Here is an 18556-nt window from a genome sequence, read left to right on the forward strand (position 1 = left end):
TAAAAACAAAATAAAATAAATCAATGTTCCTATTGGTTAACCTCTTACAAATAGAATCCGGACTCCAATATAAAATCCAACTCACTAGGTTTCAAAACAAAACACCCCCCACCCCCCACATCTAACTGAATGTTGCATCCAAACAGTATCCTGGTGGGCTTTTCCACACTGTAACCAAATTAGGCAGCCAACAGTCAACAATACATTAAGGAAGATAATGGAACAAGACTTCAACCCCCCAACACTAAGGAAGGGTTCCCACTCTAAATTGCATTAGATGTTTAAAGCACACATGGGCGACAGTCAAAAGATCAGATGCAATTACATTTCATTACAGCTAAACTCAATCGTCTCTGGCTTGCGTCTGCAGAGAAAATATAACACACCCTTTGGTTTTGGTTTTAAAATATCTAAAATGTAAAATTTATATTCAGGTTGGGAAACAGATCCTGTTAAACAGATTCAGTAAGACTTGTCCATATTATTTACAAATAACATGCATCTGCAAGTGCTCTGGAAGGCACCTTGGATAAAGGTGTCTGCTAAAAATTATTATTATTATTATTATATTATTATTAATAAAAATACCAATAAATAAACTTACTGAATGTATTTAACTACTGCAGGCAACAACAGTGCCATAAAGCACCCTAGAATTAGGACCCCGCCCCCCGTTCAGTAGTAACATGTCTAAGTGAGGGAAAATAAATTATATTCTTTTTATCTATTAACCCAGAAGCGACCCCCACTTTTCATTGATCCAACATAGAGTCAAACAAGCCTCCAAACCAAGGCTGGGATACTTGATCGACTGTATACAACAATGCATAGTTGATAACAAGTCTAAGCAGCCCCGTCTTGCTTCAGTCAACACACACTGATCGCTTTACTAATAATAAACAAGTCCCTAATATATTAGTCATGCTATCTATTTTTCTGCATGCATAATGATTTTTAAAAAAAAAACTTTTCATTGCTAGATCAATAGTCATCAATTTACACTTTGGGTTACACTAAAAAAAGAAAAACTATAAAACGCAATTAAATGCAGTAACCACTCCCTTGTAATCGACTCAGAAAAATTACAACAAAATAAAGTTTCAAAGCAGGTGACATTTTATTTATCGCAGTTTTAGTAGTGGAATGGATGGTAAGTGTATGGTATATTTACACACACACAAAGTAAAAAATAAAAATACGCACGGCCGGTAGGTTTTTATTTATTTATCTATGTATATTATATATAAAGTAACGTGCTTCCTTGAGCCTTTAATTGTCTATAACACTAGACAAGACAACAGATATTTATTAGTTAACTTAACGCGATAAATAATATTTTTAAAACAATTTCCAGCAACACGTCCCAACAGCCCAGTAAGTTTACAACCACCAGCCTTTGGCGCACACACACGCACACACACACACACACACACAATGTAATTAATCTGTCAAATAACTGTAAAAAAAATACAGCGATGCCTTGTGTTTTATTTTTCAAACACCTAACTTTCAAAACACCAAATTCAGTTTCGTCACGGAAACAAGCGCTTCGCTTCGATAATACGGATAAGGGACCTCAAAATAAAACGCATACAATGCCAACTAACCATGTGTCCATGACAAACGGAAAAAAAAACAAAAAAAAAAAAACAACATGACATTCCTAAACCATGCACAATTTAAAGTTGAATCGGCAAAACATATTTGCATGCACTGCACTACGACTCGTACTACAACTATTACATTTTTGCAGAATACGAGAGGGAGAACATCTGCGATTTCTAACGCTAGCCTCAGCTCACTGTCCTGGCTTTTAAATTATACTTTGCAAACAATAGCGTCGCGAAGTACACTCCGTACGCACGTCTGAAAATGAAAATAAACAAACACTAACTCACCAGTTTCAGTATATCCTTTTCAACATACCAGCTTCTTTTATTTCCACTATGAACTATCCGCCATCTTCGGCACTGTGTTTGTTTAAATGGGAAACACTCCCCAAGCGGAGGCAAGCCAGTACCCCAAATGCACAGACCTATGGGTATAGTAGTCCTTCCCGTGTACACTCCCACTACAAGCTACTGTGGACTGCGACGAGATGGACTACAGTTCCCAAAATGCCAGGCCTAGAAATACTACTCCGGTGGAGAAGGCTTGTTGTAACAATGTAACAGGACAGAAATGCTTCTGCGTTTATTTTTAGATAACCTGAGAATCACCCTAACTGGCTGGATACATTCTGTATTTCGATGTGGACTTTTTATTTTTATTTTTTTATTTATTTATTTTTATTTTTTTATTAAGTGGACCAGATTTTAAGTTTACTTGCGTGGGAATACAACTTTAAGACAATACGCTGTATTATGCAGGCAGGTCTGATGATTATGTAATCTGCGGTTTTAACTTCAGTTATTTATATTGAAGGGTTATGCAAAAGGTACAAAAACGGGTTGATTTTAAATTACCTGGCGCCCTTTGCTTCGGCATGACCCAATCGTAATCCTAAATAAAATGTGTGTTAATGTTAAATTTACAAGTGCGGTTTTCTCCAACTTTTAGCTTCAGAAAAATACACCTTGATAAAATCTCTATTATATTATTATTATTATTATTGGAAAACCCTGCAATGGCTAGCACTCTTTATCCTGGGCACGGGACTGCAATTCTTGCACAATCAAGTGGCTGTTGCCTAGAGATGCGTGTTCCAATTCCCTTGCTGCCCAATAATTGAACGCCAGCAATTGCAGTGGTTAATGTTAATATTATTGTCATAGGATTTCAGATGATAAGCTTCAGTTTAGTTTGCATTACCAGTAAACAATTAACAACAGAATATACGGTTCTTTTTTTGCTAGTTTTATTTATTTATTATTATAATCAATGGATTTCTTATATTATAAATATGGGTTATGTAGTTGTGGAACAGATTTAGTGAATTTCTGTCTCTTCTAAGCAATAAAGAAAAGGGCTCATATTCTAAAAGTACTGTGTACTGTATGCCAGACTCTCATTAAAGAGGCACACATGTCTGTTCCAAATGGATGTGTTGATTCTGCTGGTCTGAGGCACTGTTTTGCATGCTGTGTGACCCTGGGTTCCTACTGCTGACGACACCTGTCTCATCTCCAGCGGGAGACAGAGCAACCTGGTCTCCATGGTGATATCCGGCTAACCAGGATAGGGTTTCTCCTGCTGTTGAGTGGAGTGGATGAAGAGGTTTATAGAGAAGAAGTGTTGTACGCTACAGAGAAATAGAAGCCTACATGGTCTGCTCAGTGTTCAGTTCCTTAACCTTATCTAGTCTACAAACCTTGCTTGAAGATAAACCCAGAGGCATAAGATCCCAGTCTTGTAATTCGCTGGTGTCCTTGCTTGCTGTATGTCAGTCCAGCGACTTTTGAACACCCTTCTGTTTACAAGTTCCATTTGGGATAACCACACTAAGCATATTCCTGTTATCTATATTCCCAAATTCCTTCTGCTTATCTGTATATCCACCCATCTGTCTGTCTGTCACTATTGTTTGGTTTATAGGGATACACATACCACAGACTCCCCCCTCCCCCAATCACTAACCTAATTCCTCACTCCAACTCCCCTTGTGTCACCAGGCCTTTATTTACAGACCTTAAACCATCTAAATTGGTCTTAGATTACTAGACCTCTGGTAATGGAAACATCACATGGTTTATTTACATCACCATTTACTGCTCATTTCTATGCAACTGAGTTACATTTCTTTACCGCTTAATGGTTTGTTTTGTTTGTGCCTGGGAGGGATAATTGGTGTTGTTTCTTTTTAAATAGTCATGTAAAAAAAACACCATCTTTTAAAGAGAGAAATATAACAACACAATGAAATAAATAGAAAACAGTTTTTAAATTATCAAAAGGAAAGAGCTAGAAACCATGGGTATGCACTGTGTTTGCAGGTAACTGGACACCCTTTTAGCACAAGAAGAAAATCAGGAAAGGCCATTAGATGCAGACTTTATGCAGTTTCTGCTGTATTTTTTTTTTTGGAAAGCAGACCTTTCTGACAGACAGGTTTGCTTGTAATGCTCATCGGTAGTTTGCAAGATTCTGCAAACAAGTTTAAATCCATTCAACTAGATCATCTGAAATTTGTAATTAATAATGGGTGGGGAGGCTTTTGGAATTTATTGTATTGATATGTCCAGCCCTATAAAAACCTCAGAAGCACAGGCAACCATCTCCTGAAGGAGAAGTTTTACAAATTGAACTCATTTTCCCCGGAATGACAATATAATATAGTACCACTTAGTACTGCCTAGAGCGGGTGGAGCCTATAAAAAAAAAGAATAAACAGTAAAGTGATTTCAGCAAGTAATATTCTTTGTATGTAGTACGGTTTTGTAATATAAACCAAGAAGATCTGAGACCTCTGCTGGGTCCAGAGATCACTGTGACAGCTGATGTCACAATCTCCACCTCTCCACCCTACCTACATTGTGAGCAGGAGGTCAGGACTGTATAGACTCAGTAAATATAAGGCCAAGTGGAATGCAACCTGCTAGCTCTGGTGGGCAAACAACACAAAAGCTGAGGTAAGCAGGAAAGCTATTCCGATTCCAGGACTGTGTCCTGAGGCAGGGGCTACAGGCAGCAGCACATGGTTTGCATGGTAATATTAAATATTAATCAGCATTATTATGGAGTATTTAAGTGCTGTTGTGTGGGAGTGAGAGCTCATGTTTGCACTGTGATATTGGACTATGCTACCCAAAGTTAAGAATTCTCCCAATACTCTGTTATCTGTTAGCACTTGTAAACTGTCATTTAAAACAAGACGTGTAAAGGATATTTCACTGAGATATAAATGATACTTACTGGATGTGCACTAGCTGTAAATCGGCATTTTAAAAATAAATAAATAAATAAATACTAATTTAATCTGGTCCAAGTTTCAACATTTCCTCAGACAACTGTGGAAAAAATGCACTAGAAAAAAAAGCCCAAAAGGAGGGCATTAATAAGATTTCCAGCTCTGAACTCTCCTGTTTATATACCTGTCAGTGTTATGAAGTGTTATGGGTTCAAATTAATTTTAGTCAGGTGGCCGTGGCTGGTATGGTTTTTGACAGCCAGCTTACTCTTTGCCCGGAATCCTGGAGTTATCCCAAACACCCCGCAAGGAGAACAAAGGGGATAAACATATTTTAGTAAACTACCTTCCTTGGCAGATGTATGCAAACAAATCCCAAAACATTGCAAAGCTCCATTGAATCACAATAATCAGCAATTAGCAGAATCAAGCTTTTGCTCTGTGTTGGATGTTATTGCTTAAGCAATTGATAGTGATGGTAGTTGACAGCAATGTGTAATAAAGAACAGTAAAAGGATACTGTATATATAAAAATATTGTAAATTAACTGTGGTCAAAAAGTGGTTACAAAAATCAATTAAACATGATATGCCTTAAAAAATTGTGTTGTCTCAGTATTTAAAAAAAAAAAAAAACTTCAGCTGCAATGGATAGCTACCTTCCAAAACATTTCTTAAGCATGTTTTTTTCCCTGTTATGTGGTGTGGCAGTACTCTTAAATGTTGTCAATCAGGATCTATTTTCTACCGAGAGTATCTAGGGCAAATTAACTATGAGTCATGCCGTTTAATTGCACCTGAACTATTTTTTATACAAAGTATTATTTTGGTTGTCTGAGAAATTACTAGTTTGGTAAAGCCTGAAAAGAAAATGCCACAAACAATACAAGTTTAACCATGTTGGGATGAATCAGCTACAAGGAACCGGCCAACACTGATGGGTCGATTGGCTTCCTCAAGCTCAGAACTTCTCTTATGCTCTTAAACAGAGAAACACGTTTTTTTTTTTTGTGAAAACATATTCTCCAGATAATTAAGCTTATTTGCCAAATGTATTTGTTGGTACCATATTATGGGATTCACACGCATGAGACACTAGGAATACATCGATCAAAAATGAGCTTGACCTAATAAAAATCCCCACCTGCCTAATAAAATGATCTGAATAAAAACAAAGTGCTTGGAGTGTCCTCACCATGTAGCACCTGTGTCTTCCATCTGAACTGTCCCTTAGCCATCACAGCAACACAGTAGTTTACACCTGCCACTCAGTAGATGCTTGAACATTGACTGAGAATAGAAAATGAAGCTTAATATGTGGCAGATTTTTAGCGGCAGTGTATTTTAGGATGCAAACTTCACATACGAGAGAGGCATTGTGCAGTTTTTGTGCAAAACGATACACACATCTTGAAATGCCGTTATTCACGACTGTGTGTGGCATGACAATATGCCTCAGAACACTTGATAGTACATTTTATTTTCCTTGTTAATGATAATGGGGGGGGGTTGTTATAAGAGTATAAGAGCCTCCTAGAATTCCACCAGCAGAAGGAGGAGCAGCGAGTTAAAAATTCATATCACAATAAATAATTTTGCTGATGTTAAAAAGAGGTAGGAAAACTATTTCAAAGCCTCTGTATCATTCATTTAGAGGTAGCATGTGATGCCAAAAAATGGTTTTCCCCCTAAAGAGTTTTATCATTTTAAAAAGCATTGCTATATTTGTACATTGTTATTGATCTGAGGTTCTTCCGAAGAGTGCTGGGTTCCGTTACCGAGAATTAAGCTAACAAGTTTTGACAGCTACTGAAATCAGAAAACGGGGCTTTCCATAGATATCAGCTTAAGCTATACTAGAGTGGACATCACATGCTTCAGATGTGTAAATTGTTGGCCATTAGTCTACCAGAAAGTCTGCAAGTCTTATTTAATGATGGCATTTGGAATGAGCTGCGTTAAATAAGAAGGTATTGTTTTTAATGAACCCAATTTATATGGAAATGCAGTCTAATCAGCATAATTTAGTGTCACATGTATGAATATTGGGTAACAAGCAGTAGATATGCAATGCGCTAGTATGTTTCCAGACCCCCATTGAGCTTTTTCATTTTTTGATGAGATTACGATTTAAGGTGTTTTACTCCATCTTGTATTTATTTAGAAGAAAAATCCAAGCAAAGATACTGGTTATAACAATACCAATAGCACTTCAACTAGTTGAATTGCTGTTTCCAAAAATATCCAGAAAGGACAACTCACATATAGTTTCGAATACCAACATAACGCATGCTTTTTCAATTTATCTCAACAGTACAAGATCTAGTTATGTTTTAGGATCGATTTTAAATTTGTGTTCTTCAGACAACATGTGAGTCTCTGCATCTCAGTCTGTAAAAAATCCATTCAATTCTAGGGAGCATTTTGTTTTAATCATTTTAATGGAGAAATTAGATCCACCATCAATTGAATAGCCCTGGGACCCTGACCCTAACCCCCCCCCCCCCCCACCCTCAACTGAAAAAAGATAAACCTTCTATTTTGTCCTAGGAGATTTATTATCAATTGAATTGGGGTGTAGGACATACAGAGAAGTTTGCTTTAAACGCGGACGTGATTATTGGAGTTGGATCACAGAGTCCACAAAATGATCTATTTGGAGATGTTGTTGAAGGAGAGCTTGTTTAATAATTGACAGAATGGAGCAACAGGGGCCAAGTAGAATTATGAAGCAATTCAAAGTGTTTTATCTACCAGAAGACATTTGAAAATGCTGTACTATGGAATTACATTTGTGATTTGTCTGGCACTGATGGTACAATATGTTCCTTGGTAATTAAGTATTCCGTTTTCTCCCTTATATAAATAAATACAACTACATAATTTATTAAGCTCTTGTTGCAAATTGGCTGTCTGTCAATCCCAATATGCTTGCAATCCATAAGGAATGAGACACCAACGTAGACGGTTTCAAAAAATTGTGGGCAAAATATGTCTTTTTAAGGTCACAATAACTTCACATCTTAATATAAATCTGTCTCATTATTACAGTACAAAATTTGCAAGATGTCCTTTCTTTTTTTGGCAACACTTCCAATTCTCAAATAAAAAGCACAAGTGCTCCCCCTGGTGAGCTTCTCTTTGTTTAACCAGGCACATGTGATACTGAGACAATACTGAAGCTTTATTTATTTATTTTTCATTGAGAGCAGACGAGGGGAATAGGGACTTAGTATAACGAGGCACGATTAAGCCAACATGCAACTTTCCTTTCACTCTGCGTGTTTAAATGGTCTTATTGGAAATCGACTCAAACAACTATGTGTTGCATTTTTTGAGGCACTTCAAAGATAATTTATTCCCCCCCCCCCCCAAACGGCAAAATGAAAAGAGAATATGTGACAATTATACAGATTATAACGAAATGCAGGAAATTGCATTTTAAACCACTGCTTAAAAAATAGATTAAAATTTGCAATACCACTTTTGGTTATTCAACAAAGGTTTATTTTAACTAAAATCACCAAAGACTTGCATAAATACATACAAATATCTTCAGAACATGTCAGTGTTAGCACTTTTACAAAAAGCAATACTTTCCACATCCAAGCAAGCAACTCAAACACAGTACTAGTTTTATAAAATATCTTTGAACGGCAAAAAAAAATAAATAAAAAAGATAAACAAAATGAAATCAGTGCACAGTTCAAACAAAGCAGAACTGTGGTGCTTTTGGTAGAATACTTCTCCACCTGAAAGTGTTTGTCTAGTACGCAATTGGGATTGATTAACAGGATTGCGCTAATTCTGGATAACCATACCTTCGTCAACTGTATTAAAAAAAAATCTAACCATTATAATGGCCACGTAGATAACAATTGTGTGTATTGTTGCACCTCATCAGTAGCTGTGCAGCACATTCCTATTAGGAAAATGCATAATTAATTAAATGATACATACAATTATGTATTGTTTTATCCAGCAGTGCAGTTCAATATTGGAATTTAATATTTTTAACTTAATTGCAATACCTATAATAACTTAGCACATCCAGTAAAGCACAATGCAGGATATTTCATATGCATGTTGCTCACAGATACATGCGAAGCATCCTAAGACTGATAAAAAATGCATAGTGATAACTTTCACTTTCATCCTGTTTCTTTGTTTCATAAGTTTATACATAGTTTGTTCTTAAAACAAAACTGGTCAGGTAAAAGTATATTCTTGATTTACGATTTAGTACAGGAGGTCATGATGTTTGCAGGCCTTATTAATGCAGCGTTAATTAATGACAGTGGTGCCAAGCATTTTTTTAAAGTAAAAGTAGAGCATCACAGAATCATATGTTGAATGCTTTGTGAAAAAACCAGTGGAATTACATTTCTGTTGGAATGACACCAACTACCACTGGATGGTACTCTTCTGATATGCGTTGATGCTATCCGAGATAGCACAAGCTAGAGTGACATCTATTATTGGTATATGCGTAACTAAAATTCATGATCTTTAAAATCATAACACACAGTTTAAAAGCATGCACGTTACACTAAACGTTTAGACTTTTAAACTTTGTAGGGTTTCAACTGGGACTAAAACTAACTTAAGTTACTGTTAAATCATAAAATGCATGATATAATGTAGCAATAAAAAACATCTCAGCTGGGTTTTTGCCAGTACTGTACTGCTGTGACTAGAAGAATATCAAAAACTTGGCAGGAATGAATCTTGTCGTAAGAGATGTGCAGCCTAAATTCATAAAACATGTAACAGAAAGAGACAAAACAAGGTTCTTAAATACATTTTTTAGTAATCTACCATCTGAATTGCAACATTCTTAAAATACACCATATTTAATATAATGTGACGGCATACTTCCATGAGGCCCCCTTTTAAGACTTTCTGGCTGGGTTTAACTTTTAGCCTAAATAACTAGTGCACTTAACACTACATTTCATTACTCGTTCATATTTCATCTGATTTTATAATCTGTGCTTGATCATTTTAAGAAGCCTGATAAATGTGTTAGCCTGTTACTTTAAATGCTTAGCTCTTGCAGCGACCAATAACTCACGCTTTGGCAACTACAGCATTGATACAGCTTAGAAGATCTTGGTAGAAAGTACTACGGTCAATACGGAATCCTTTTATTTATTCTAAAATTAGCAACTAGACATGAGAAACCTGTACCCAGGGGCCGGTACTCGAATTTTGAAAATATCTGGCCAGCTGTGCTTCTTGACACCGTTATGTTAACTGTTTGACCCAACAGATCAGCTGTTACACTTTAAAGGCTGCAAAATTAATCAGTTTACTATAATGCATTTTATTTCCATAGGAAATGTGCAGTTGTGAGCGCCCAAGTCTCCAGGCATTTCAACACACACTTTCAGAGTTAGAAAAGTCAATGAATTATATTGAGGTTGAATATTTTACATTTTATTATTTTTTTAAATTTTGGTCTATAAAAAAAAAAAAAAAAAAAGTTATAAACATCACAAGCATTTGGTAATAAGAACACTTAAACACTGCATAGGCTGCTTGTTTTGTAATCTGGAAAATGAACTGTAGGACTGTCACAAGCTGACATCCCCTCCCTCCTTAGATTTTGCTGCAACAGAGTGAATGCGAGTATTGGTCACTGCACATAATTCACTGGTGGTAATAGACTGTGTCGGATAGTGTAGTTGCTGTTTTCAAGGTAAAGGGCCATCCTATCCCAATACTGGAATAAATAGAGTGCCACAGAAATGAGAGAGTCTTTAAATTATGAACAGTGAGAGTACTGCACACCGGTAATAGCACATGTCTTTCTGTGCTGCTAGCATTATCTAAATCACTGGGAAGGGAAAGGATTTTGCAGCTAGACTTGTACCCATTTTCTGCTGTAGTTGAACATGTCCTTTCTATCATCACTTGCAACATGAAAAATGATCCTTTATATGATTGTTTTGCAGAGGCAATTCAAAGTATAAACAACTTTGTTAGTGATACCCCTATTAGCATAAACATCGTGCTAGGAAAAAAAAAAAAAAACACATTGACAACAAAGCAGATTAAATGTTACCTTGCATTGTTACAGCAAAGATACAAACTTATTGAAATGTTAAAGCTGAGTCACAGCCACACAGTTTCATGCATCTAAAACAATGCGCGCACACACACCCACACAGAGGGAACATTCCAAAAGGCTAAAGAGGATGGACAAAAAATTCTGAATCATTTGAGAAGCTACATAACAGCCCTAATCTTAACTTTGAAATCGAGAGTACTGGTTCAGATATTTAACATTTTCATATAAGGACACTTTAAGAATTGTGTTTTGATCATGTTCTGCATTGCTCTTCAGTATGGGTTATGTTTGACCCAAGATAAGCACTGTAAAATTACCAGGACATATTAAAGGCCACTAGGTGCCTGAACTATGATCGATACCAGTCCATCAGTTAAGTTTAACCACAGAAAACAGACCCTTCTCTTTGCCTGTATAGCTTTTCCACATGCATTTCTGACGAGTACATCCTTTTCAAAATGTCAAGGTAGGCATTGCTTACTTGTCTTGGATACACATTTTATACTGTACATGATCCACTGTCTCATGGCCCTTGTAATCTGCCACTCTAGGCATTTAAAGTTTCCAGAAGAAATGCTTTAACCTGTACAGCATTTATAGCCCAATGTCTAAAGCTTTTTACAGTTAAGAATCTCTTACTCTTCATAAATGATCCTTTAACCTCCCCCCAAAAAAAAGTGGCACCACATATGAATGTTGTTTTAATAAAATAAATACAAATCCAGAACAGTTTAAGCAACATGGCAGCTGCATTGCAAGTGTTTGGTAAAGGCATCAGAAAGGCTTGACTCACCCTAACCAGCTACTTGGCAGTAAACACTATGATAGTACCACGTCAAATCATTTTGAACAGAGGCTGCTGCTCACACTATTTGATCAGTTTCATTATGTATAAAAAATGATAACACAAACTGGGGTTTGCTATGCAACTAATGGCATAGAGAGAGAAAAACTTGCATTAAACTACACATTTTTAGGTAATTGATAAAAACAATTCCAAAGCATGCAATATGCTTCATTTTCACCCGACAATGCTGTTTTATTCCGATTGTGTTAATGCTCTTTTGTGGACAGGAGGCAGGCAACTTTTAGGGTGAGATAGGGTAGCACACTGCTCTTCCACTATCTTTTTATACTTCTATTTTGGAAACACATGCTTAAGAAGCTTTTGCTTTTCTTGCACGGGGTGATGTTCTCTCCTCCAACTTCACCACTCCATTAATAGAATTTCCTACATATATAAAAAAAGTAAATACACAATTAGATCGATTTCTCGAAAAACGTAGACCACAACCTAAATCGTAAGTACAAAAATACACAAATTGTAAGTGTGACATGCAGATGGACAAACATACATGTTCTTTCATATATCCCCAGGTCCTGCTAATCACATCATACATTCAATAACGACAGACTATTGGCTTTATTCCCCCCCCCCCCCCCATCATTAACCTTTCTTGTTGTAACGAAAACGGAGATTGTTAATGTAATAGTACCCCCATGCATATTTTGATATCTTGGACTATATTAAAGCACAACATGTAGGAATTTCTGCGGATGTGCTCAAGGAGCAGTGGGGCTGATTTTTGCAGTGCAAGAGACCTACCTCTGTTGGATTCTTTTTTAGAAGGCCTGCTTTTAGGACTGGTGAACTTTTTTTTGGTGGCTTGGTTCTGGCTGTGTTCTCTCCATTTCTTCAACTGGAAATTTATGAACTTCCACATCATCCAAGCCTGTGTCAGACAAACAGCAGCCAAACAGCCAATCCTGATAAAGAAAAAATGCAAAACTTCAAAGTGCCATTTACTGCAATTAAGCAGAAAGGCAAGTTAGAGTTCATGCAAGGCAACAACATGTATTGTCAAGTGTTCAAACTAAACACTTAATATAAGTAAACTACCAGAAAATCCAGATTTATATGTAAGTGAGAAAAAATGAGTATTTAACACCTGGTAAAATGTGGTTTGTTTGAGAGGGATTGATGATAGACTAACCTGACAGTCAGAACATTAAAGTTCCCCTCAGAGATAGAAAATCCCTGGTTTTCTGAGCGAGCAAGACCAAAGCCAAAAGTGAGGACAGAGAGAGTGAGGGTGAGGAGACGGGTCATTACAAACAGCAGGGCCCAGAGTGTAAACCTGGGGAGAAAATACAGTGTACCGTTACACAGTACTAAGACTTCCTGACCAATGCTTTCCACTTGCACAATTACAATTGTATTACACATTGCAAAGTCAACGGAGCACCCATCACCTTTTCTTAGTTTTCGACTTGACAAAAATCAACCCAGATTATTTAAAAAAAAAAAAAAAAAAAAAAAAAAAAAAAAAACATCCAACACACTCTGGAGATATGTCTTGATTCAAACGCTAAACACTTTACCCCTTTTGCTTGTTTTCATCGCTAAAGTAGAAAAGTCGAGAGGCGTGGAACAGGAGTTCCACCAGGCAGTGTGGCACGAGCAACGTCAGGCCAAGGCGGTGAAGACTGTTGAAAAAACAAGGCAGCTCCTTTAGTAACCAATACAATTAGAAGAACATAAGACTTGTGTTTCATTTTATCTTGTTATTCCTAATCTACCTGCTCAATTAATGTCATGTGTAACAGGGCAGCAGGGCATGAAGGGCAATCATGCACACAGCAGAGATGCATTATTGATAGCATTTGTTGATACAGTCATGTAGATTGTTGAGTATCACATTTACCCTGAATGGTCTTACTCAATCACAAATAAAATGAAATCTTATTACTTCATAAAATTAAAACAAAACAAATATGACTTCCACTTATGAATAGCCATAATTCAAACAGACTCCAGTGCTAGCTCACAAATCAATCCATTAAAATGTTTCCTACGTTACTCTAAAAACTTACTTTAATATATAGGCACCAACAATATGGAAAACGTTAAGGCAAATATAGTTCAGCTGCCGAGGAATATCCTCCTGCAAAAATAAAACAACTAATTAACTGTATATATACACAAACTCAAAACAAAGACTACATACTCATACAGTGCTTCACTGCTCATATAGGAGGTGGACATTACACATTGCCAGACCATGTGACATGGCAGCTGATGCAAATTCATTACTTGACATGTGATTTATCTGGGATTGAATTCAAAATTCCTGAATCATTTGAGAAGCTACATAAAACTTTGAAATAAAGAATACTGGTTCAGCTATTCAACATTTTCATACAAAGACACTGAAATGTTTGTGAGTGAAATCCCTTATATTTATCATTTTATAGTCAAATGAACATCAATCTTTTCAAACAGATTAAGGCCCTGCATTTACAAAGAAAGCTGCCTACCTTTCGAACTTTCTGAAAGTAGAGTTCGGGCAGTGCATGAAGCCAGTAGGCAATCTGGCAAATGTAGAAGAATTTTACCTGAAAGCTGTAATGAGAGAACCCATCAACAAACACGATTCCAATGTTTAGTCAGCAGCGCTAGGCAGCAAAAACTTATAAAAATGTAATGCACATTGGCTCTGTTCTTAGCAACATGCCAAGGGGCCATGGATTGTTTTTTGTGGTTAAAACTAGTAGGACAACTAATGTAACATACAAAATTCTGCAAAGACACGAGTAAAGGCATTTAGAACATGGTTTCATTTTGCGGTTTAATAGTAAATTAACAATTATGATATTACTTACAACATATGCAAATGTGGGTATCCCTCCCACAAGAGAGTAGGGTTGGAAACAAATTCCTCCTACATAAGATGACAAAGTTAATCCATCCATTTGGTACAGTCATATTTTGATAAATACAATACAGTATTTAGGACATTATTAACTATACTTTTGATCCAGTGGAAAGTTTGCACCACAAGTAAATAGAAATGTCATTGTTAAAGAGGGAAAAAAGTGAGAATTGAAGGGTTCCTAAATTACTTTATATTTATTATTGTTATCATTGTTTATTTTATTTTTTTAAATCTTTATTGAGCAATAGTCCCCCCCCTCAATTACAAAATCAGACATTTAAATGTCTTGCGTGTTTGGTTTTGAATGAGAAATTTAAAGATTCCATTAACACTACTTACTGCAGTCAGGATGCTGGTCCCCCAGATGAAGGAAAATAAATAAAAGGCAGCAAGCTGACCAGACTCATTGAATTTGCTGTGCTTGGTTTTGGATAAATGAAGCCGTCTGTTAACTTTCTGAAAATCAAAAACAGAATAAAGCTAATTTGACATACTGTGCTCTAGAGCACTTATGCCATGTTATCCAGTATGAATCTGCTGATGAAGTTGGAGCCAAAACTCTAAAGAAAAGCTATACTCTAAATTTTCACATGAAAAGACATGCCCACAGCTGGACACAATTGTTGTAAACCTTTGTAAGACAAACTAGGGACAAACTGTGACAGGAACACACCAAAAACCTGGAAAGGAAAATAGTGAGTGGTAAGTCAGTGAATGGGGAGAACTTAACTTTGCTACTGTCAGAGAACACTGTGAGCACAACACTTACCTACACAACTACAAAAATCTATGAAACATTGGGTGGCTGATATGTGTGTGGACGTGAAAACTTTAAATGATCTTCTCAAAAATATGTTCTTTCTCTCAGCTAGCAACAATTCCAGCACATCTATCCACAATAGCAAAGTGTTGCACTCCCATTGTGAACCTGCAAACATACTGCACAGCACTCTTCTTTTACAACATATTTTCTCCTGTAGCATATATCACACATGCATTTTCTTATTCTTGTCGCTAGTGAATTTAAAAAAAATCCTAAAATCCTATTCACTACTGAGAGTACAAAAGTCAGTCATAAGCCATCCGATGACACTGCAGTCATATCTAACACGCCAATCAAATGGTGAATTTATGTCTGTAGGCTTTCATTAGAAGGCAATTAATGGAAGAAAAAATTGCCTGGCTCTTGATGTAAATATGACATTGCAATCAAACTAGCTACAACTTAATTTAAATGTTTTATCCCAACTAATTTATTCACATTTATTAACCTCACTGTTGACTCAGTCGGTCTGTTTCATACATCCCCAATCAAAAATATGGAATGCAATAATTGAATCTAATGTACTCTGAACAGTACTTACGTCAAGAATGTACTCCTGGATCAAGGCATGAAGAATGATGGCTACCAGAACATAGAAGAAAATAGTAGCGAAATCTTTTGGTCCATAGTCATAGAAGTTTATTGGTTCAGACCTATATTCTGATTATAAAAGAAAAAAAAAGCTGTTTTTTTCTTTACAATATACACTCATAAAACAAGTTTATTTTGCTGTAAGGAAGACAAATATTCCACAAATCAGATAGTGTTAAAACAATTACAAGAATGACTTATTTTCAGGGGTGTACACTGAATAATAATAAATGACCACAAACTTCAAATTAGTAAAAGGAGGTAACGTGGGGATCAAATTTGTTTATGTGGTATCCTGAAAAGCAGATGTAGGCTGGTCTCTAATCGTCAATAACCTCACAAAGACACTGCAGATCAGGGGCTCCACATATATGATCCCTAAATTATATGGTTTCCTATTCAGAACAACATCTTTGGTTTGTTTTTTTTTTATTCAATTTAGTACCGGATTAATGACCAAGTTATTCTGTTATATTTCAAAGGGTTCATCGTCCTAATTTTATTTTAGAATTACCTTTGGTTTCCATTATAACAAGCACATTTTCTGAATGCACAAATCTGTACTGAATCCTGTGCCGAACACTAATCTATAATTTATTCATTAGTGAATTGGTGTAAAAACTCTGGAAGCCAATACAGTAGCTAGTTTTTGAGTAATGATTTATTCAACTTGAAATGTGTTTTAAGTAGAAGACATGCTTATGTTGTTTGTCTTCATTTTGGACTCTCCTGCATTATGTTCTCTCAGTTACGAACAATTATATATGGCACACATTTTCTGTCTGAATTATGTAAACTTTATTTGCTCTTAAAGGCATACATGCGCCAGCACCAATGATTGATTGTACTTACCTTTAGGACACAACTTGCCTGCCTTAAAATACAGTAACTATAATTCCCCAAAATGCTTAGCTCTGGACAAACCCACATCGATACATTTTGTTGTTCAAGTTATTAAGTTCCAGTATTGAATATTATACATGCATTGCTCATCAATTAACTGGGGTTGGATTGTGTTATGTAAAAAAGATATGTATATCAAACGAAAAGATAAACAAATCGTTCAACTTACCAGTGTATGTAACATTGTACTGGACAGTGATAAACATGATGGCATACTTTGCTGTTACCTGCAAATGGGAAAAAATGCAACCGATTTAACATTGATGTAATAGTATTACCTGTTATCCAAAAAATTACTGAGGTTTTGATTTTAAGTTTCCTGCTTTCTGCCAGACTACAGACACCATATGCTCAAAAGACCACAACAGGTCTTAACTGAGAGGAGAGTTAGTTTGGATGATACACTATATCTACGGCCTACTAAAATGTTAGGAATTTGTACATGTGTGGTGCTGGGGGTGTGGCGCTTGTTGCCTTGTTACTTCAGACCCCTTACAAATGTATGCAAGTGATGGGATATGCAAGATGCCTCATAACGGCAGTAGATTTCGATTTTTTCCCCCCGCTTTTCACGTGTAAAAACGCACATTACAGTATTTATCATAAAGAAAGCTTGTAAGTACAAGACCACGATATGCTTACATAACAGTATTCTGCACAAAACACATGTTTTAAGTCATGCTGTTATCCCATGTAAAACTGATGACATCAATACATAAAACGAATTAATGGCTTCGTGCACGACAGATCACTGACAGTTCCTTTCTCATCAAAAATAATCTACAGTAACAAACCATTCTTACAGCAACAATAGAAAGTTTTACATACTCCTTTATTATTAATTGCAATACTCTAAGCTCCTTCCCTGCAGCCGAACACCGCGCACTGTAGAGAATGGCTGTGTCTTCTTGTAAATGAAAGGAAATCCAGTTACCATCTAAGTGTGCATGTGATGTAAGCAGCTATCGTTTTACGCCTTTCTGCTACGTCATTTTAAAGTTTTCGTTGTTTTCAATAGGCTACACTTCTGTTTTAAAGCATTACATATATTTTCACTAGCTGGGCTGTATGGTAACTGTTCGGTTGTTGCCATGTAGATACCCCCCCCCCCCCCTGCGTTGTTACTGAACAGAACCGTGGCCTCTCGGGTTGGGCTTTTCTTTCTGAAACAGGACCAGGGATCCATGCACGGTCGCCTTGGCTGTCAAACTGTCTCTGTGTGACGCTTCCAGTTAGAATTACCATTACCTCAAACATGAGTCCCAGCAGAATGACCATGGCCACGCAAGACACCATATCCGCGTGATTCTGGATCACGAACTCATGGCTAAGGACCGGCGGGCTTTTGTTCTTCTTTCGGAAACCCATGGCTGTCACTGCCCACACCCGCAGCTCCCGGCTCCAGGTCCAATTAATCGTTCTGACCGCTTGTTTACCTAAAAACAAAATAACAATAACACCAAACACGCACGCAAGCACCGAATCTTACACAGAAGAGTAACCTCCCAGTTTCTACAATTCACTACTGACTTCGACAAGCACTGCCCACTTCCAAAGCACCTGTGACTGAATTACTTCTAAACCAATCATCGATAGAAATACGTT

The 18556-nt window shown here is 36.6% G+C and overlaps 2 protein-coding genes across 6 annotated transcripts in view; both read right to left on the bottom strand.

Moving 5' to 3' along the window:
* The window catches only part of LOC121298062 (nuclear receptor coactivator 3-like), a 41330-nt gene extending 39358 nt beyond the window's left edge, over window positions 1-1972 (bottom strand). For 2 of the 5 annotated variants that reach the window (XM_041224837.1, XM_041224834.1), the window contains exon 1: window positions 1899-1956. The gene's annotated coding sequence lies outside the window, so the exon portion shown is untranslated. Of the gene's footprint in view, window positions 1-1898 lie in introns of all 5 variants that reach the window. The other 3 variants (XM_041224836.1, XM_041224838.1, XM_041224833.1) reach the window with 3 other exon arrangements.
* Window positions 1973-8385: 6413 nt separating this feature from the next.
* LOC121298421 (translocating chain-associated membrane protein 1-like) lies at window positions 8386-18485 on the bottom strand. The gene is made up of 11 exons (XM_041225547.1): window positions 18200-18485; window positions 17121-17178; window positions 15999-16117; window positions 14974-15090; window positions 14582-14640; window positions 14237-14321; window positions 13793-13863; window positions 13301-13405; window positions 12913-13056; window positions 12525-12685; window positions 8386-12149 (listed from the first exon to the last, which is right to left on the bottom strand). The coding sequence occupies exons 1-11, from the start codon at window positions 18317-18319 to the stop codon at window positions 12076-12078; spliced, it is 1113 nt and encodes a 370-aa protein (XP_041081481.1). The 5' UTR covers window positions 18320-18485; the 3' UTR covers window positions 8386-12075.
* Between the last annotated feature and the right edge of the window lie 71 nt (window positions 18486-18556).

The sequence above is a fragment of the Polyodon spathula genome, chromosome 23 (assembly GCF_017654505.1).
Source record: "Polyodon spathula isolate WHYD16114869_AA chromosome 23, ASM1765450v1, whole genome shotgun sequence".
Classification (NCBI taxonomy): domain Eukaryota; kingdom Metazoa; phylum Chordata; class Actinopteri; order Acipenseriformes; family Polyodontidae; genus Polyodon; species Polyodon spathula.

What these genes read in the sequence shown, in the direction of transcription:
- LOC121298421 (XM_041225547.1), bottom strand. Translation starts at nt 18,319, where the DNA reads ATGGGTTTCCGAAAGAAGAACAAAAGCCCGCCGGTCCTTAGCCATGAG. An exon ending in TGCTGGGACTCATGTTTGAG is followed by an intron (nt 17,179 to 18,199) that starts GTAATGGTAATT and finishes TCCCATTTGCAG; the next exon opens with GTAACAGCAAAGTATGCCAT. An exon ending in ACTTTCAGAAAGTTCGAAAG is followed by an intron (nt 13,864 to 14,236) that starts GTAGGCAGCTTT and finishes TTATTTTTGCAG; the next exon opens with GAGGATATTCCTCGGCAGCT.